Source organism: Oreochromis aureus, linkage group 3 (genome assembly GCF_013358895.1).
Source record: "Oreochromis aureus strain Israel breed Guangdong linkage group 3, ZZ_aureus, whole genome shotgun sequence".
Taxonomy (NCBI): domain Eukaryota; kingdom Metazoa; phylum Chordata; class Actinopteri; order Cichliformes; family Cichlidae; genus Oreochromis; species Oreochromis aureus.
Window position 1 is genome coordinate 43,359,047 of NC_052944.1, and position 22,419 is coordinate 43,381,465.

Sequence of the window (22,419 nt, forward strand, 5' to 3'; positions counted from 1 at the left end):
TAATGCGCACTGTGAAGCAAAACGGCTTCCACCCCTCCACGCAAAAACAAAGAATTGCTCTTACGAACACATATGTCTGCATAACTGAATGTTGAGACACGCCAAAGCGATAAAATAGTTTAACTAAAAACCCTATGGTTTGATTAAATTAAAACCCAGTTAAAAACACATGAACTCATATAACCTCTCTGACGCCCTGTGTGTTTCCACACGTGAACTCGCATACCGCGAGCACACCTGAACGCGCAAGCGCACACGCACAAAACCAGTCAAACAGGTTGTCAATCCGGTGTTGTGCCAAAAAGTGATTGTCTGCCAAAAACTGATTTCCGGTATTTGCCAAAAACTGATTGCTCGTATTTAAACTGCTATAAGTAACTTGTTGGGCTATAATATGTGAAACATATGTTAAAATGCATCCCTTATGGATGACATAAAGTCATCTTGAACCACAAATAACATTCGTGTAACAAGGTAGAAGCCGCAATCAGTTTTTGGCAGTGACTTTTATATAACCTTTATTTATGCACTTAAAAAAATCTCATTAACATGAAAAATGTCTTTTGTAAGAGTAAGTTGGCCAAGAGGACAGTAGAAATGGCAGCAAATAGTTCTGTAAAAATATTTTAAGTGGGGATAAAGGACCGGATTGGTTATAATGTAAGCACAATAACACAGAGTTGTAAAGATACTTGAAAAACGGATATTTTTTTTAATTCTCTATATAACCCCTTTGTAAACCCTGTTCACCGAAGTCTATTTACGAACATACATAAAGATATTACACATAAAAAATACACAGAAACATTGGAAATCAGCTTTTGGCAGACAATCACTTTTTGGCACAACACCGGTTTGGTTGGCCGCCATATTGGACTAGTGCCATCGTATCACTACTCATATGTGTGACTAATTGCATCCGGTGGGAAAAAAAAATTATGTTTTCTCCCTTAGAGGGAGGGGGGTCTGTGGAGGGAGAAGAATAAAAACAGAGGGGCCGGCGCACACTTTTCTATGCACAGACAAGATGGAACCTTTCACTCTGCAACCTGCGTTACTCTGTACTTGGATGGGGAAGAGATCTGCTCTCCCGACGCCATAAGCATGGGAGGCAGCGGCGACTGGTCCTCATTGGTGATCAGCGACACCCCCGTCGGAGAGAAGAGAAAAATAAGAGCTTGCCTGTTTTTGCCACTGCCACTTTGTAAATAAACGCCACACACTTCATCAGTCTGCTGCCTGCATTTTGGGTCCTCATTCTCACAACACCTTATGGCTCGCCCCGGCAGCCGTGACATTCATCTTTATTTTTAATGAAATTCACACAGTTGGATGTATTATTTTGACTTTATACCCATTTTTTCAATAAAATGAAAATTGTGAGTCATTAAACAATCCAAGATATTTTCATTTTTTCATGCTGGAAGCAGGTGTTGCAAGTATTTTCCATATTCTCTTCTTAAATGAAAAAATTTTCACTGTTTCCAGTTAAAGTTGTGGAACAATGAAATCGGCCAGTGGTCTCTGCAAGGCAGAGTCAGCAGATGTGAGCCAGCAGTTCATCATGAGAGGAGAGGCAATGCTATAGTCATTGGCATTGCCGCTACAAAAGAAAGGGAGGGGAAAATTTCATTTATATATACATAATAAAATATGGTAAATATCATAAACAACGACAAAAAACGATATGTACCTAGTAACATTGATCTCCTGGTTTTTAATCTTTAGTTTTGTAGCCGCAACTTGTTGTACCTCCTCATAAACTGCTGACTTTAGAGCTGGAAAAAGAACATGAGAACAAACAAACATTGAATATCCACACAAGAAGGTCTTTTTACAGAAAGCACCACCTTTGGGTGCAAACTTTTGTAATAATAATATGATGCAAGCAAATCCTGCAAACACTTCACAAGTAATAGTATACAACATTTAAAAAAGAACTGAACTTTTTACTCACCTAAAAGTCCATCAGTGTTGTTGGCTGAAGGATGCTGTCTTAAAACTGGCCAAAGGAATTTAATGCTGTTCTTCTTATGAACTAAAACAACCAGGCGCATGTCTCCTGCTGCAATGTCTATTTCATTGTTGCGCATAATCATTGTGACACTGGAAAAAAAAACAACCATATATACATATATATACATATATACATATATACAACACCCAGCACGCCCCTGCGGGCGGTTTATCCTTCAAGCTCGGGTCCTCTACCAGAGGCCTGGGAGCTTGAGGGTCCTGCGCAGTATCTTAGCTGTTCCCAGGACTGCGCTCTTCTGGACAGAGATGTCCGATGTTGTTCACGGGATCTGCTGGAGCCACTCACCTAGCTTGGGAGTCACCGCACCTAGTGCTCCGATTACCACGGGGACCACCGTTACCTTCACCCTCCACATCCTCTCGAGCTCTTCTCTGAGCCCTTGGTATTTCTCCAGCTTTCGTGTTCCTTCTTCCTGATATTGCTGTCATTCGAACCGCTACATCGATCACTACGGCCGTCTTCTTCTGTTTGTCTACCACCACTATGTCCGGTTGGTTAGCCACCACCATTTTGTCTGTCTGTATCTGGAAGTCCCACAGGATCTTAGCTCGGTCATTCTCCACCACCCTTGGGGGCATCTCCCATTTTGACCTTGGGACTTCCAGGTTATACTCGGCACAGATGTTCCTGTACACTATGCCGGCCACTTGGTTATGGCGTTCCATGTATGCCTTGCCTGCTAGCATCTTGCACCCTACTGTTATGTGCTGGATTGTCTCTGGGGCATCTTTACACAGCCTGCACCTGGGGTCTTGCCTGGTGTGATAGACCCCAGCCTCTGTGGATCTTGTACTCAGAGCTTGTTCTTGTGCTGCCATGATTAGTGCCTCTGTGCTGTCTTTCAGTCCAGCTTTGTCCAGCCACTGGTAGGATTTCTGGATATCAGCCACCTCCTCTATCTGCCGGTGGTACATACCGTGCAGGGGCCTGTCCTTCCATGATGGTTCCTCATCTCCTCCTCTTTCTTGGGTTTCTGCTGCCTGAGGTATTCACTGAGCACTCGGTCAGTTGGGGCCATCTTCCCAATGTATTCTTGGATGTTCGTTGTCTCATCCTGGACTGTGGTGCTGACACTCACCAGTCCCCGGCCCCCTTCCTTCCGCTTAGCGTACAGCCTCAGGGTGCTGGACTTGGGGTGAAACCCTCCATGCATGGTAAGGAGCTTTCTTGTCTTGATGTCAGTGGCTTCTAGCTCCTCCTTTGGCCAGCCTATTACCCCAGCAGGGTACCTGATCACGGGCAGGGCGAGGTGTTGATGGCCCGGATCTTGTTCTTACCGTTCAGCTGACTCCTCAGGACTTGCCTGACCCTCTGCAGGTATTTGGTGGTTGCAGCCTTTCTAGCGGCCTCTTCATGGTTCCCATTCGCCTCGCGGGATCCCCAGGTACTTGTAACTGTCCTCTATGTCTGCAATGTTGCCTTCTGGTAGTTCAATCCCCTCAGTTCTGACTACCTTCCCTCTCTTTGTTACCATCCGACTACACTTCTCCAGTCCGAATGACATTCCAATGTCATTGCTGTATAGCCTGGTAGTGTGGATCAGTGAATCGATGTCTCGTTCACTCTTGGCATACAGCTTGATGTCATCCATGTACAGGAGGTGGCTGACAACTGCTCCGTTCCGTAGTCGGTATCCGTAGCCAGTCTTGTTAATGATCTCACTGAGGGGGTTCAGGTCTATGCAGAACAGCAGTGGGGACAGAGCATCTCCTTGGTAGATCCCGCACTTGATGGTGACTTGTGCTATGGGCTTGGAGTTGGCCTCTTGTGTTGTACGCCACATCCCCATTGAGTTCCTGATGAAGGCTCTTAGGGTCCTGTTGATCTTGTACAATTCTAGGCATTCCAGTATCCAGCTGTGGGGCATTGAGTCATAGGCCTTCTTGTAATCAATGCAGGCAGTGCACAGGTTGGTCAGTCTGGTCTTGCAGTCTCGGCTGACTGTTCTGTCTACCAGTAGCTGGTGTTTTGCCCCCCTGGTATTCTTGCCAATCCCTTTCTGTGCCCCACTCATTATTGACCCATGTGCCTGTTCATCTTAGCCGATATGATGCCTGACAGGAGCTTCCATGTAGTACTGAGGCAGGTAATTGGTCGGTAGTTGGATGGGACCGGACCCTTCTTGGGGTCCTTGGGGATCAGAACCGTCCGACTTTCGGTTAGCCATTCCGGGTGTCTCTCGTTAACTAGCAGCTGGTTCATTTGTGCTGCCAGATGCTCGTGGAGTGCAGTCAGCTTCTTCAGCCAGTAGGCGTGAACCATGTCGGGCCCTGGTGCTGTCCAACTCTTCATACTGGAGACCCTTTCTTGGATATCTGCCACTGTGATGGTTACTGGACCCTGTTCAGGGAGGTCGCTATGGTCTGCCCTCAGATCCACTAGCCACTGAGCATTGCCGTTATGGGTTGCGTCCTTCTCCCATATGGTCTTCCAGTATTGCTCCGTCTCCAGCCTTGGTGGTGCTGTTCTCTTATTGTTCCCTTGCCACTAATGCTCCGTCTCCAGCCTTGGTGGTGCTGTTGTTCTCTTATTGTTCCCTTGCCACTGAGAGTACACCTTTGCTGGTTCTGTGGAGAACAGCTGGTTTATTCTCCTGCTTTCTATCTCTCTGGTGTACCTCCTCAAGCGGCTGGCCAGCTTGCTGTATTTCTTATGCACCTTCTTTGTTGCACCTTTCTGCAACTCCGTTAGTTGGCTAACCTCCCTCCGTGCTACTTTGATCTTGCCCTCTAGCCTCCTTCTCCATGGAGGGTACTGCCCCTTGTGGCTGTTCAACTTGTAGCCAAGCATCTCACTGATCACTGCTGCCGTATTGTAGATCAGCTTGTTAGTGTCGGTAATCGTGGTTGTAGGTATCGTCCGTAGTGCTGGTTATGTTGTTATATATACGTATATATATATGTATATATATATATATATATATACACACACACATATATATATATTTATATATATACACACACACACACACACACACACACACACACACATATATATATATACATACATACACACATGTATATGTGTCAAGTCGTCAAAAGTTTCAAGTATATTTTGGCAGATTTTAGCCCTGCTGATGTTACCCTGTATTAGAAAGGTAAGTATAACATACAGTAGGAAATATGTTAATCAAATCCCAATATTCTAATACTGTGATTCGTGAGTTCTCAAAAGTAATTCAAGCCACTAAATACTATGCAAGTCTCATTTAACCACATGTGAATACGGACACATCTGTACACAATGCTGAGAGTATTGTAGTATTGAGTAGCCTTGATCATTATGCTGTAAAAATCACCTTCCAGCAGTGACCAGATCCTGTCCAGTGTGATGTGTTTCTGTCTGTCCATCTCGTACAGTGACCCCTTTGGTGTCAATCTCGAAATGCTGGTTAGTTTTGAAGTGTATGAAAATTCTCTTGAAACCTCCGTTTGCAACTGAATCAAGCTCACCATTCACAAACAGCTCTAGAACAAAAGAGAAGTGCAACTCAAAACCACACCACAAATTGGAGGATTGTTATAACAATGGAGAAGAGGTAGAACCAATAATGAAATTTTATTTCACAGGAAATACAAAAACAAGAGTTCATTAGCTCAGCGAAACTGAAGACTACTGACCCCTGCTGGGATGATGAAGAAGTTTAAGGCTGAGATGACCACTGACATCAAAGCACAGCGGAACAGTCTGATTCTCAGCTTTTAACAAAAACCTGTGGAGAAGAGGAGCTAGAAATACGCAGATACAGAGTTAGAATGGAGATATAAATTTGACTTTTCTCTTAGCCAAAAATCAAGCACTTGCATACTTGTTTTCAGTTTCATTAACATGTACAATCTTGAAGGTTTTTGAAAGAGGGATTTGTTATTACATATAAAATATAGAGCCTGATTTATGGAGTATTTAATTCCTAAAAATTTGTTTGTTTTTTCCTAGCTGTTTTTCTCATGTATATGATTGTTAAAACAAAACAAAAAACAACAAAGTAATTGAAAATATTTTTTTACTCTAATATGTCAAAGAAAACAAAATAAATGAATTAAATTAGAGTTTTGAGCCTGGCACATCAGATGTTATTGTAGGTTCAGATTTCTGTTAAAGTGGGTAATGCCTAAGGTGGATTTTTAAAAATTTCAAAAAATTATTATTAAAAACAAATATATACAGGGAGTGCAGAATTATTAGGCAAATGAGTATTTTGTCCACATCATCCTCTTCATGCATGATGTCTTACTCCAAGCTGTATAGGCTGGAAAGCCTACTACCAATTAAGCATATTAGGTGATGTGCATCTCTGTAATGAGAAGGGGTGTGGTCTAATGACATCAACACCCTATATCAGGTGTGCATAATTATTAGGCAACTTCCTTTCCTTTGGCAAATGGGTCAAAAGAAGGACTTGACAGGCTCAGAAAAGTCAAAATAGTGAGATATCTTGCAGAGGATGCAGCAGTCTTAAAATTGCAAAGCTTCTGAAGCGTGATCATCGAACAATCAAGCGTTTCATTCAAAATAGTCAACAGGGTCGCAAGAAGCGTGTGGAAAAACCAAGGCGCAAAATAACTGCCCATGAACTGAGAAAAGTCAAGCGTGCAGCTGCCAAGATGCCACTTGCCACCAGTTTGGCCATATTTCAGAGCTGCAACATCACTGGAGTGCCCAAAAGCACAAGGTGTGCAATACTCAGAGGCCAAGGTAAGAAAGGCTGAAAGGCGACCACCACTGAACAAGACACACAAGCTGAAACGTCAAGACTGGGCCAAGAAATATCTCAAGACTGATTTTTCTAAGGTTTTATGGACTGATGAAATGAGAGTGAGTCTTGATGGGCCAGATGGATGGGCCCGTGGCTGGATTGGTAAAGGGCAGAGAGCTCCAGTCCCACTCAGACGCCAGCAAGGTGGAGGTGGAGTACTGGTTTGGGCTGGTATCATCAAAGATGAGCTTGTGGGGCCTTTTCGGGTTGAGGATGGAGTCAAGCTCAACTCCCAGTCCTACTGCCAGTTTCTGGAAGACACCTTCTTCAAGCAGTGGTACAGGAAGAAGTCTGCATCCTTCAAGAAAAACATGATTTTCATGCAGGACAATGCTCCATCACACGCGTCCAAATACTCCACAGCGTGGCTGGCAAGAAAGGGTATAAAAGAAGAAAAACTAATGACATGGCCTCCTTGTTCACCTGATCTGAACCCCATTGAGAACCTGTGGTCCATCATCAAATGTGAGATTTACAAGGAGGAAAACAGTACACCTCTCTGAACAGTGTCTGGGAGGCTGTGGTTGCTGCTGCACGCAATGTTGATGGTGAACAGATCAAAACACTGACAGAATCCATGGATGGCAGGCTTTTGAGTGTCCTTGCAAAGAAAGGTGGCTATATTGGTCGCTGATTTGTTTTTGTTTTGTTTTGAATGTCAGAAATGTATATTTGTGAATGTGGAGATGTTATATTGGTTTCACTGGTAAAAATAAATAATTGAAATGGGTATATATTTGTGTTTTGTTAAGTTGCCTAATAATTATGCACAGTAATAGTCACCTGCACACACAGATATCCCCTAAAATAGCTAAAACTAAAACTACTTCCAAAAACATTCAGCTTTGATATTAATGAGTTTTTTTTGGGTTCATTGAGAACATGGTTGTTGTTCAATAATAAAATTATTATTATTATAATTATTATTCTGCACTCCTGTACACACACACACACACACATATATATATATATATATATATATATATATATATATATATATCCAACTATATGTATTTAATACAGTACCATCAGTTGGTTGCAGAGGATTGCCATGAGGTGAATAATGATGTATGAGTATATCAAGCAAAGTTTCTGTAAACAGATTTACACAATTCTAGTTACATACATTAATATTGCAAATATATATATATATACACATATATACATATATATATACACACACACATATATATATATATATATATATATATATATATATATATATATATATATATATATATATATATATATATATATATATATATATATATATATATATATATATATATATATATATACACATATATATACATATATATATATATATATATATACATACATATACATACATACATATATATACATACATACATACATACATACATATACACACATACATATACATATATATATATATATATATACATACATATCTCCAACTATATGTATTTAATACAGTACCATCAGTTGGAAGATTGCCATGACGTGAATAATGATGTATGAATATATCAAGCAAAGTTTCTGTAAACAGATTTACACAATTCTAGTTACATACATTAATATTGCAAAGCCAAAAGAAAAAAAATTAAAGTTTATTGTATGGGTGTGGAATATATTTGTGTAATAAAATTCAACATTTTCTGATGCATTACAGCAAAACACTCAACAGATATGTTAAGTTTTAACTTTTACCCAACCTACGATGTTAATGTAGATAATTCAAGTATTAGAATGACTGAAGAGGCTTATCCAGTTCCTTATTAGTTGAACACTGGTTGGTGTTACATATATAGAAATAAAAAATAACAGCTGTGAACTACAGTACACTGCAAAAAAAAGACATTTACCTCTTAAAGTAGGTCGTTTTTTGCGGGATTGAGATCCAGTGGGCCGGGCTGAATGTTAGAATGAAATACAGTACATTAGTTTCTTTGAAAAAAATACCATTTTAGATTTAGAAAATCTTTAAAGAAACAACTCTAAAATATAGCATATAATACTCTTTTTTCCAGCAAAAAACTGAAGCAGAGACACATCCACACAATCAATTTCATAAACCTGATTTCAATGGAAAACTACCCCAAATAGTATTATGAAAACGGGTGAGGTAGAAGAACAATTAATAAGCATTTTTTCAGTTATGTAATTTAAACTTATCCACCTTCAATACATCTGTTCCAGCTTCACTATTACACCTCTTTACCTCTCATCTATACAAATGTATTCTGTTTACTGTTTACGGAATTTTCTCCAGAGCATACCTCCACTGCTCTGGGTTCTCTTCCTCCTTTCTCTATTGTCACTACATACTACTTTTCATGTTACTCTGGAATATTCTGGGTTTTTTTAGTTTTTTTTTTGGTCTAAGCATTTGATACTTTACCGGTGTAATAAATTTAAGCGGGAAATCTCTTAATGGTAGTGTAGTATTTGAATTACAAGGATCACTATTCCCTATTATTACTATACTCACTAAAAAAATTACTCTCTAAAATAAACCACAACAATCCTTTACATGTTATGTCAAATAAGGATTTATATCATCTTGCCACAAAAAAACTAAACTTACTTTTTATGCATTTTCAAATGATAGAAACATGTTTTACTCAAAAAAGCAAAGTAAAAACAAATTAAAACAAAATGCAGCAAAAACATGCAGCACAATGTTTAAGTGACACAAAATACATAATTTAAATCTGGATTAAAAAATACAATTAAGTCAGAAAAATTTTAAATTGAAAAAAAAAAAACGTAACTCCATACTGTCAACAGTAGATTGCAAAGGTATGAGAGTTTTCATACCTGTTTTTAAATCACAAAAGACTGAAAAGCATATAAATCCCAAATACTCACAAAAGTAAAATCCTCTATCTGAAAAAAAGATTAAACAAACAGCGATTAATTTACTTTGCAATTTCAAATTAGTCGTAGTAATAAAAAAACCACATTAGACTAATATTAAAATTCTGCAAAAATGTTTAGCATTTCTGTGATGTGTAAAAAACGTTAACGTGTGTTAACTCCTATCTCCAATTGAAAAACGTTTTTCATTTAGTTACTTTTGTAGCTGTACTTGTTCATTTCAGTGTAGCGTTAGTTCAAAGGTTTATTTGTACTTCAGTTAGTTTAATATTCAGTATAAATCTTTTCAGTAGTTACATCAGAATATAGTATGCAGGATGTGTCATATCATACCTCCTTTAAGAAATTGTAAAAGATCTATCATTTCTCCTGTAACAAGAACAGCAAAAAGATTACGTGAAAGCAAGAAATAAGCATCACATTTACATTTATAGTCAAATCAATTTAATTTAATGTATTTAACACAAAATCACATCAACATAAGAGCACTTTGTATTGTAAGGTGAAGACACTGCAATAATTCAGAGAAAACCTGAACAATCAGATAACCAGCTATGTATATAATAATGAACTACTCAAATGGCCTAAAGGTTTCATGAATGAATCAAGTCATAAACTAAGTGCCTTGCTCTTGTAAATCCAAACATTTTTTTTGAAAAACAAATTAAAGCAGGAATTGCTTATATGGAGCAAACTGACGATGATGATAGAAGCTATCGTTATTATTATTATTATTATTATTATCATTAGAAGAAATTTGGATTAGAAAATTTAAAATAAATGAAAATTCAAAATTAAACTAATGTAGCTCCAAGAAATACTTTCAACAAAGGCAGGCATAAGAGAGGGTTTGCATGGAAGGTTTGAACACAAAAAATTGTAAGGCTTACAAAACCCTACAGAAATCATGTTACATATACATGGTCACTACTAGTACAAGTAATAATCATATTCATAATATTATATCTGTATTTATAAATGGCATATGCTGCAAACTACGAAACATTTTTGTAATATTTATTGAGAAAGTTCAGATACATTTATGGGAAACGTTTGAAATTTAACTGATGAGTCAGATAATGAAAACATATTTAATCCTATTTGAATTAATTAAGCATCAAGTATTAACTGTAGGGTATTGCTGTTTAATGCTATACCATCAAATTGTATAATATATTCAGTAGTACAAGATGGTAGTGAGAAGGGATATTTTACTGTTATTTTATCATTACATTAGAACCATATAATAAGCATTGCATTAAAGCATTTATTGAAGCTATTGACATTACATTAACGTTTGTATTACAGTGATTGTTATAACCTCATGTTAATCTTCTATTTACAGGTGTTGGTATAATCATATAATCTTTCATTACAGGTGTAACCATGATCATATTTATACATATTGCCGCTTGGTGCTTATTATGGAGTTGTGCTCACGTCAGTAAGGGTTAAAAGCTACAGTCAGCGGGATGTCTGACTGATCTATTGAGGGAAGTGACGTAGAGCGTAGAAGGCCGCACATGCTTACAAGACACTTACATCATGTTATTTTATGATCCTTTATTTAGATATATCTTTTGTTAACCTTTAAGTAGTGTGTATTGGCAATAATTACTCATTAGTTCATTTATGTATCATCATTAATTGTTACTTCATTAGAGAATTTCTTTAGGCTGACGGCCTTATGTTACAACTTGTATTACAGGTATTGTCATGATTCCATATTAACATTTTCTATTACAGGTGCAGTGATAATCCTTTTGTATACACATGCATTGTATTTTTGTGCTTGCCAATGAGGGGGGCTCGGTCAACTAGTGGAGGGTCGGAAACTTTGTTCGGCGCGAGGACTGAACAATCTATTGTGTTAAGGATCTTGAGCTATAGAAAGAACACGCTTACAAAACACAGATATCATGTTATTCATCATTATCCTTTATTCATTTATATTCTTTTATTAAGCTTTGAGTAGTGGCATTTGATTAGAACATTTATTCAACAGACTACATGTATGGTTTCAGTTAGGTTATTGCACACATGCAGAGTTGGCCTCTGTCCTTATAGACAGAGTGAATGCTGAGGTCGAGGCACACACGCACACACACAAGCAGCAGTTAAACTCATGTGTAGGGGAGAGTTCAAATATTTAAATAATAGTTTGCAAGGCCTTGTAGCTGTTTGATTATGCTTGCAGGAGAGACTGTTTGTTCCAGGGCATAAGCGGAGTTAGAAGATTACTGGGAAGGATCTGGCCTCGGGAAGAAGAAGATGTTCTTTTAATGTGTTAAAAGTTGTCAACATTGATTGTATTATACCTACTTTACGCATGAGGGGGCGTTCCAATACCCTGATGTTCATAAAAACTATTGTTGTGTGGTTTTCGGTGAGAGATCAATGCTGTCTGCATGCAGTGTTCATCTCCCACACGTGTGTTCATTAAAATCATCGTTTGACTTGACCCGGCCGGACCAGTGTTGTTATTTTGGTTTTCCTCTTGTATCCATCCCCAATATTTTGAATCCGTGACAGTAGCTATGTATTCATTTTTTTCCATTGCCTTAAAAAATGTACTTAAAACTAAGTTAAGTCTTCTCATATTATACTAAACTACATTTTTAGGGAAATAAAATGTCTTAATATTTAAAGTAGAAAACACCATATTAAAAAGCAGAGGTTGTATTCTGTCAAAACAAATACCTAACTATGGTAATGTGGGTTTTTTTTTTTTTTGACATTTTTATCTCTATAAAAAGAAAAATGCATTTTATTTAATTCTATCCTAACAGAGTACCTTGATCAACTGAGGAGAACCAGCTCTCAAAGGCTCTCTCAACAGCAGTTGTTGCTGAAAAGAAAAAAACATGCCAGTATTTCAATCAAATGTAAAACAATTTTACAAATGTGCACTAACCTAAATACCAAACCTGAATAAATATTGATCATTTACATATATTTTTTTAACTTAGCTTTTTAACTTTTAACTTTTTAACTATTCTGATATTTTCTCTTATTAGAAAAACCTTCCTGTGCACAAAAAGTCTAAAAGTACACATATAATCGCTTTTACTCACTTAAACCTTAACAGCAGGCTGACATTATTTCTAGCTTACAGAACAATCCTGAATATTTCTGCTCTCAGCTAATATCACATTAGATAACCATTGAGATGGTCAAAAGTGCTTAGACTGACAAAAAAAAACTTGAGAATTTAAGTGCAATAAAATTATGCTTTTATAATTATAAAAAATTGAATAATCAGAATAACTTCACTTCTTGCTACTGGTGGACTTGGTCTGTAGCTTGCCTCTTGTGCAGCTAAAAAGTTGAAGGGAAAGAGGCTGGCTGACAAAGTCGAAGTGAGATGGCTCATAAACAAATGGGCATCTTCTTTAATAGGCCACGATGTACTGCAGCTGCTCTGTATCTAATGCAATTGCTCAGGGTGGTCGTAATAATTTCTGACATCCAAATTTGTGTCATCAAAGTGTAGTCACCCTCACTGTTTCTTTATCTTGATGTAGTAAAGCTGTCCCTGTGCAGTATGGAATCATTTTTATACAGGAAAATGTTTATAGTTTTCTGAGAGTATAAGGAGAGTTTTTTTTTGTTTGTGTGTATCAATGTGTCACACACAATATAGACAAAGAAAATGTCATTGTGTTTACACTTGTGGATCATCTTATACACATTTGTAACACTTTGAGACATATTTCTGTGCATAAACAAAAATATGAAATATAGAAAAAAAAGTCTTAAACAGTTAAAGTGTTTTTGTTAAACCTCTAGAAATAAAGCTAAAACTTTCGGTGGTGTACAGAGTCATAATTACCAAAAAAGCAAACTCATGCTATATTTAATGTCACTTTGGTGTAGAGTTTTTTTAAGTATTTAATTTTTTCAGTGAGAAATGTAAATATCTGCATTTAGGAAGAGAAAATAATGAAATAATATTGAAAATAATCTTTAACAATTAAAAGAAAACGTCATGATGAATACTACTCGTTTTGCATTGTCTTTGTTTGTGCTGCTCACCAACATTATCACTCCTGTGACTAGTAGAAGTACCATGGTGTCTTGAAATAGATTGACGTCCAGAGGACTTCCTTCTCTGTGGTGCTTCACTTTCCTTGGGTTTATGAAGCACATGTATGGTCTCTCCCAGAGGCTTTGTGACAACCATTGATGTGAGCGGAGTCACAAAGCTGTACTTCAGTGAGAGTCTCAAAGCCTCCTTCTTCACTTGCTCTTTCTCAGGTCCAGATAACTGGAGCCTGTGTCATAAAGCATTAAGTAAATATAACGATTGATTTAGTAGTAACATATGATAAAGTAATTTACACATATTTATGCATCTTTAATTTTTCATTGTCCCCAGGTATTCCCTGGCAATTTAAAATTACTGTTTGAGTCCCAACTTAGGAAATTTAAAGAACATTTTAGTAGAATCTAATATGGACATAGAAACATGGGAAAAAATAGATAAACTCATTGTTATGTAAACATCCTGCCTTCTTTTTATTTCACATATTTGTGTGAGAGTTGACTTTAGAGCCAAGATGCTGAATTTTAACTGTATTCTGCTGCTGTAGTAAACATAATTTCCTGTCTTTGTTGTAGCTGTAGATTTTTAACTTGTTTTGTAAATTGCAGCTTAGTTGTTGAGACCGTGGGATGCCATCTATGTTATGAATAAGCACACAACTTCGGAAGCTGATTCAAAAATCTTTTAGTGGACAAATTGTTTCTTGACAGGGAAAACATTTTAAAATGGTCACTGAGTGCTTCAAACATGATCAATCTTGGATGTAAAGAAAGGAAACTATGACTCTCCTTCTCCTTGCCCATAAATTCATGCTATATTGTAACTATTAATGTTACTTTTGACCAATCAAAATTTTGCCTTTTGGACTGCTAGTCACATCAAATGATCTAAAGCCTTTACCTTGGGTTTCAGGGAAATATATGTTGGGCCTTATCCAATATCCCAGAATAGTTATGCACTCAACAGTTAATGAAGAGAAAAATTTGTGTTGCTGCCCTTTAAAAAGTAGCTGATTAGGAAATAACACAAGAAGAAAGATGTCACGACTGGGACAGCAGCCGTGTGATGTGTGGAAACGGAGGACTCGAATGCAGCACTTACTTGAGATGCAGGGTGATTTATTTACAGAAGACAGAACACAAAGTGGCAAAACAGAACTAAGGATAAACTAAACTGGGAAAACTAAACTATAGAACAGCAAACCTGAAACACGAGAGGAGGACTGCAGGGAGAGCACATAGAGGAGTTACGGAGAGGTTAACGGAGCAATGCAGAGTACGCAGGGTAACACAGAGGATGAACACAGATGACGCGACAAGGAACACAGGCAGGCACATACTATAAATACACAGAGGGAAACTGGGAAATCACACACAGGTGGGAGACACAGCTGAACCTGATTAACCTGACGAGACAGGGGAACACTAACACCAGGGACCAACAGAGGGAGCACAAACCCAGAAACCCAGTATCCAAAACACAAACCATCCCCAAACAGCCCACAAATAATAATAATAATAATATCATCAATAAATACACTAAACACAAAATCACTGAGTCACGGACTCAGGACCATGACAAAAGATGGCATATATGGTACTTACTCTTTGTCCAGAAGCTGTTTAACTGTGAGGTAGGCCCAAACTCTCTGGATAAGGTCATCAGACACACTTTGACCAGATTCCACGATGCCATTTGGGTCAGAAAATACTAACCTTCTATTACTCTGTCATAATTAAAATATATATTGTAATGTCAATATGCAGGGAAAAAAACTTTCACAAGATTACAGCTGATAAATATCTTAGATCAAACATTACCGAAATGGCCACAACTTGAGGTGTGAAGGTTTCAATGTCATTGTCTGTGATCTGTCCGGCCACCACAATCTCAGAACCATTATAATACTGACTGAAGTTAGTCTGGGTTAGATTGGTCCCACCCACATAGATCATTGTCACATCTGTCAGCAGAGGAGTTGCCACCTCTTCATAGAAACCCTGTTGACATACAGTGTGGACATGATGTAAATCATGCTAATTTCTTCCTAAATCTGTAGTGATTTCAAATCATGTGGTAGGAAGAATACAAAATACCTTCAGCTGTAAATCAGCATCAGAGTCTACATAAATCCGCCGTGCCACACCTTTATTTTGCAGCGACATTTTCCCAAGGAACTCAAAATCAACATCAAAACCAAAACCCAGACAGTAAACTGGGAATTTGCCTGCAACAGCCTCTCTTACATTTGACTGTATTTTCTCCAGATTTGTCACCCCTGAAAATAAATAAGACACAGTCAGTTCAGCTCAAAAACAATGGAATCCCACAATTGATAAAACAAAAAGCTAAAATGAAAAATATTGAATAACTGATCTGTACTCATTAATCTCCCTGCATTCTTGAGTGTTGTGCTGCAAATGTATTCTTTACATCACACATGCTGTCCAAACTCCATGCTGTCATCATCACTCCAGCCTTGCCTGCCTTCTACAAGTGCTAAAGCTCTCAGTGCTCTTCTATCAGCCTGCCTTTCAGACTCAGTTGTAGTACCTCCTCATTTGTACCTAGTTGGAGATCCTACATCTCTACCTCTGCATCTAGACTCTGAGAAGTCCTGTCCTACCGTTACTGGACTCCACTCTGCCATGTTGATTTGTCAAAGTCTTATCGCCAAATCTCAAACTGTTCATTAAACCATGTTCAGGTCTTTCAAATGATCTCTCCTTATTGAAATCACAATAAACTCATTGACTAAAATCATTAAGTCCAGAAGTATTTGTGCACATTTTTGTACAGGTGTCATTTGTTTCAACCTGTGGTTGGCTGTCCATCTGTGAGGAGTATAAGGATTGATGCTGAACCTTCTCTGTCATGCGTGTTCAGCATATTTGCTCCTTGCAGCAGTGCTTGATTGATGTCTGTGTCTGAAAGTCAACAACAAAGTTTCAGTACTATAATTCTTCTGTTAACTGTTTGATATTAAAAGATATATACTGATTTCTGCAACTCCTCACATCCTGTAGCTTGAATGTTGCGTGCAAAGTTTTTGGCGCTTTCCACGTTTTTACTGTTGGCCTGAACAAGTTCCAATTTCCAGGAAAAAATGTTGGCATTAAAAGTGATCAAACCAAAATGGTCATCTTCTGCCAGGTCATTCAAAATATGGATTAACGCGATCCTAGTCTGGGCAAAAACAACATTTACACATTACAGACTTTTATAAAAGATTTAAAAAAGACATTAAAATAAATGGTGTTTTCGTAAATGATAGACATAGCAGATCCTTTAAACCATTTACCTGCTCTATTTTTCTGCCTTGCATTGAGCCACTTTTGTCAATAACAAAGACGACATTTTTGGAAATTCGGGGAAGATTGGATGGAGCAAAGTGATGAACAAAGTACCCACCAGATTTCTAAAGAGCAGGAAAAAAGATTGCTTTAGTCAAATTTTTATTTAATAGCCAGACAAAGGATATGGTACTGATTTGCAAAACCTTTTCTGGCCCATGCAGTTTATATTGTGTGTAAATTGCTAATTGATCAGGGTTTACCTTGATGTCTCCCAATTCATTGTTCCTGTTGACATCATAAACAATAACCAGATCTCCATTCATACCCTGCTCTCCACAGTTGTCACACATTGTCTGTTGATCCACTGTTGGATAGAAATACACCCATGCCTAGAAACAGAAAGAATTGCATTCTTTAGACTCTTGATCGAGTGAGAGGTCAGTGATTTTAATTTCTGTCAAAACACTGTCCTGTGCTTCTCATGGCTTTGGCTTGATAAATCTGAAAGGTGCATATACAAGTCACTGTTAACAAAAGGTTTGGACACTGTGGATTAGAAATAAAGAGAAAATGCAGTGATTTTTAAACCATTTAAACTCCCCATTGAAAAAAAACAACAACTCGGGATTCGAGTTTTTTGTCTGAGGTTCAATAAAAGTCTTGTAATGCGTTTAATGCATAAAATATTAAAAGAAAATCAGAATTCATTATTATGAGTAAAAGTGGGGAATTGCTCAACATTCTGACATATATAGCGCAGGAAGACTTCAATAGTTCAAGACTAACATGACCCAAAACAACAATGGAAATACTGTAGGATTCGATTACATTATGTCACATAATACCAGAGATATGATACAGTACACAGGGACAGTTGAAATCAGTATTTAAAGATGTGATCATTGGGCATTCAGTTGGTACTGCATTAACAAAATTTGTACTTGTAATCACTATCTTCTTCTATCTCTCATTCACACACATGCATTCTGTCATGTTTCTTGTTTCTACTGACGTTCATTCTTCTTCTCTCTAGAGCATACCTCCACCTTTCCTCACTACAAATCTGTCACTTCAGCGACACACATCACCACTGTTTCTCATGCAGTCCCACAGTTCTACTTCTATCATACGTCATGTGAATCAACTGACTTTTTACTCTTTATCCTCTTCGTAGCTGCCCTCACTTCCTCCTTAATAGTCCTCTGCACTTCATGATTCACTGTCATTCCTCCATCTGTCCTCCTTTCTGTCTCATTTTCTTCAGTTCCTCAATTTTTTTTTTATTTATTCCATTTTTTCAACAAACTCTCTTCATTTGTTAATACATTACTATTACCTATTACGCTAACCTGCTGCACATTCTCTCCAGTTTGATCTCACATACAACCCACTAAGAGCCTTTTCCTTTGCCACATCTCTTTGCTGTATGCATAGATTTTTTTCTAGGCTTCCTCTTATTGCAAACTGTTGTGACTCTTAGTGTTTATAAAACTGACATTTGTGTTATAACTACCTGTTTATTAACATGTGTTTTGGTGATGGCATTAGCGAGGGCTTTGGTGCTCAGGCCTCCTTTCACATCGATGAAATTGATGCCGGCTTCCTCGTGAATGTACACATCCACCTGGGAACAAGTATAATAAAATAAAACAGAAGATCTAATCATGTGTGGTCTTATCTCAGCATTGTTTTCTTAAACAATCACTGAACAGATACCAAGATGGAAATCACCTTGAAGTCTCTGACAGGCTGCATGGGTCGAGCATGAATTTGCAGCTCGTACTTGCCATGTGTGCGTTTCATCAGTTCCTCATATGTGAGTTCAAAAGTGACCTTTTTGTGAGCAGCCACAGTTACAGAGGTCTTAAATTCCTCCAGAGTCCTCCCTACAGAACTGTAGCAGAAACAATAATTATTTCATATAAATGCATTTAAAAATCAGTTATTCCTGAAGACCAAACTTGATTTTTGAGTAAACTGACTAAAAAGCAAGGATTAAAGTGATATTTGGCAGGTGGGGGGACCCCTAAGATCAGGTAGAATGCAGTATAGTGTGGGGAAAAGAATTACTTTGTAATAAGTCACATACAAATCCCTTTTGTGAGCTTTTTTTTAATTTATTTATTTATTTATTTTTTTTTCTTTGTGTGAAGAGTGAGCTAAGCTAACCTGCGCTACTATTCCAGTTTTCACTGCTCTTTGTGGATTTGGACAACTGCATTCAAAAGTGTACAAACTTATGTAAGATATAGCCTGTGGCTAATTTAGTACACTTAAATTGTTTTTGTACACTCCTTCAGAAAAACAGAATTCAGCAAAACATCATTAATTGGTTCAATATCTGATTTAAAATGTCTACAATAAATGAGGATATGACATGTAAGATTTAACTTTCTAATCTAACCTACTGAGCTGTGCAACCCCGGATGTCATTGTTTCACTTTAATCCCTGCTAAAAGGTTTTTTCCTCCTCACACAGTTAAACAAAAATAATTTTAGAGAACTGAAGATACAGAAGAAGACATAAAAAAATGTTACTGAGATTTTTTTCACATAAACCTTGAAGTTAATTAATGAATTTAAATACCTGACAAGCCCAGCACTTTCACCACGGGACACAGCTTCAGTGTACTGCTGCTGAGCTTGCTCCTTAGCTTTCACAACACCATCATAAACTTGGCCATCGATAAACCTGAAGAGGACCAAGAAAGCCCTTATGTACACACTACTAAATATCAGGCAATTTGTTCTTCAGTGTAGAATTTACAAATGTCTCTGGATGGTTACAGATCACTTTAACTTCACACACATTCGGAATTTACTGATGAAGGCATTCTTGGGGATCCGAACATGGAATTCAATTTCCTTTGACTCGTCCATACGATTGACCACACGGCTTGTGATGACAGTGGTGGCATAACGACTGGTCACTGTGGAGTTGATGTGAAAGCTGTAGACGTCCCAGTCATCCTGAGAAAAAACGACAGGGTTAACCGATCTCATTGGCTGGTTTCAGTGGAATTTCATTGGTCTCCCTGCAAAAACCCTAAAATTAGTTTTCATCTAGTGTTCAGGGCACACACTGAAAAGAGCATGAAACTCACTTACATTTATACTTTTACTTTTTATGCATCAGAATGGGAGTTGTTAGAAATATCCAACACATGTTTCCATAGTTCAAACAACTAAACAAGCCAAATTTACCTTAACCAATCAACACCATCATCAAATAACAAGCTCGAACAATTACAATGAGATCTGTGATTGTGGATGCACAGAAAGGATAAGGTAGACATACAAACACATACAGTTCGAATTCTTTCACTTCATGGGACATTACATGATGTTATATAGCTTAGCAGAACACTTCATCTTACCCCAATCCTTCTTTTTGTCTCCAAAGTAATGTGCAAATGCCAGTGTTAATGTGTCAGCTGACTTGTACGCACACACAGCACATGAACAAAATGAAATAATCCTGAGGATTGTCACAAGAACCTTCAACCCACATTTTGGTGTTGAACTGACAGAAAGATGCTGAGACACAAAATATTCAATCGCACACCTCAGATATCTCATTATCTGTGAAATATTAATTGCAGAGGTACATAAAAAGTTTGTTTTCTTTAGCTTTTGGCTTTTAAACTATTTATTTAACCGTGTATATTTAATTTTAAATTATGGATCTTTAAAGTGGTGCTATGGCCGTTTATGTATTTTGACCCTACCTTGTTTGGCAGTGTGGAAGCCAAAGCCAGCTGCAGCCCAATGAGGGTGAGCTGCACCACAGTTCTCCCCATGATGCCTCCTAGCAGAGCACAAACACAGCTGAAACTGTCTTTTTAAGTCAAACATGGACAACATTATTGTGTACATAATTTTTTTAAAGAGCAAACTTCACTTTCTCTCCCTCCTCTTTCACCTTCCACCCACACAAAATACTCCCCCAAAGCAATAATTTACCAGAAATCCGGCAGTTTCTGTAAACCTTAATGTTGACATTGAGGGTCAAACCAGTGCACATCACAAGGACTTTGTCACCACAAGAATCTTTTCTGTGATAGGTAATACTGTTTTGGTCAATTTAAATGAAAGAGACAAATTGACTTCACACTATTGATGAAACAAGTATGTGAATAATATTGTTTGGTGTCATATACTTCAAGTATTTCTAACCTTTTAAAGAAGAAAAAAATCTTTCACGGTGAGGAAAGTGCTGAGAAAACCCAAGACAGTGATAGCAAATTTAGAAGTCACATGACAGTTAGTCCAGAATTACATTTATTTGTGTATGTATTTACTTGTTTTTCCAGAGTGGATTTCATATGTTTGGATTTGTAATATTCTGACTTTCAAATCAGCAAGTCCTTTTTTTAGAAATAAACTGAACTGAGGGGATTGAACTACCAGAAGGCAACATTGCAGACATAGAGGACAGCTACAAGTACCTGGGCATCCCACAGGCAAATGGAAACAATGAAGACACTGCTAGGCAAGCAGCAACCACCAATTACCTGCAGAGGGTCAGGCAAGTCCTGAGGAGTCAAGAACCAGATCCAGGCTATCAACACCTACGCCCTGCCCGTGATCAGGTACCCGGCTGGGATAGTAAGCTGGCCAAAGCAGGAGATAGAAGCCACTGACATCAAGACAAGAAAGCTCCTGACCATGCATGGAGGGTTTCACCCCAAGTCCAGCACCCTGAGGCTGTACGCTAAGCAGAAGGAAGGGGGCCGGAGACTGGTGAGTGTCAGCACCACAGTCCAGGATGAGACAATGTACATCCACGAAAACCCTAATAACGATTAGAGGGGTTGTTGACTCCTTCTTGATGTGCGTAAAACAAGGCCGTTTTCTTTTAGGGTTTCTGTTTTTCTGTCTATTGAGCGTTTCTGCTAATGCTCCCCTGTTGTAAAAGAGACCCTAAGAAAAGAAAACTCTTTCCCACACAATACCTCTTCCGAGGGTGTTTTAATAAAATTATTTAGGCCCGATTTCTGAATACGGGCGTGGCACGTTTTTCACTAAGGGTTATTTTTACACATACGAGGTGGACAGCCTGTAGGTTACAAGCAGATAGAAAGTTCTTCTTTTCATTACAAGCGCTGGTGTAGCTTGCCTCCACCCAGCACTATAAAGAAAGAAAAATATATGTATGTGAGAGTGACAATACGTGTGTCTGACAGAAGAATATGTGTATGTGAGAGTGAAAATATATGTATGTGAAAGAAGAATGTATGTTTGTGAGAGTGAAAGAATGAATTTTGGCTTGTACGGCCCCTCATATATTCTGAATACTTTGGATTACTCAATATATTATCATGCTTTTTTACAAGTACATAAATGTACTATTGCTGTGTGATTTATTATTATTACTGAAGGTTACTCGCCATACCAATACCAACTACATTTTTAGCCTAAC

At 37.9% G+C, this 22,419-nt stretch overlaps 1 protein-coding gene across 1 annotated transcript; it reads right to left on the minus strand.

Moving 5' to 3' along the window:
* Positions 1–1,328: 1,328 nt before the first annotated feature.
* LOC116310875 (inter-alpha-trypsin inhibitor heavy chain H3-like) lies at positions 1,329–20,830 on the minus strand. The gene is made up of 24 exons (XM_039608582.1): positions 20,726–20,830; positions 19,807–19,967; positions 19,585–19,689; positions 18,729–18,891; positions 18,511–18,621; positions 17,258–17,386; positions 17,003–17,119; positions 16,719–16,887; positions 16,518–16,628; positions 15,798–15,979; positions 15,522–15,701; positions 15,306–15,427; positions 13,692–13,930; positions 12,451–12,504; positions 9,990–10,025; positions 9,648–9,665; positions 8,642–8,689; positions 8,256–8,315; positions 7,821–7,886; positions 5,659–5,766; positions 5,337–5,505; positions 1,958–2,106; positions 1,694–1,778; positions 1,329–1,603 (listed from the first exon to the last, which is right to left on the minus strand). The coding sequence occupies exons 1-24, from the start codon at positions 20,795–20,797 to the stop codon at positions 1,489–1,491; spliced, it is 2,769 nt and encodes a 922-aa protein (XP_039464516.1). The 5' UTR covers positions 20,798–20,830; the 3' UTR covers positions 1,329–1,488.
* Between the last annotated feature and the right edge of the window lie 1,589 nt (positions 20,831–22,419).

Excerpts from the sequence above, each read along its gene's own strand:
- LOC116310875 (XM_039608582.1), bottom strand. The coding sequence starts at position 20,797 with ATGGGGAGAACTGTGGTGCAGCTCACCCTCATTGGGCTGCAGCTGGCT. Across the intron at positions 16,888-17,002 it reads AAGGCAGAAAAATAGAGCAG|ACTAGGATCGCGTTAATCCA; the intron begins GTAAATGGTTTA and ends GTTTTTGCCCAG. Across the intron at positions 7,887-8,255 it reads TGGCAATCTTCCAACTGATG|AAACTTTGCTTGATATACTC; the intron begins GTACTGTATTAA and ends ATCTGTTTACAG.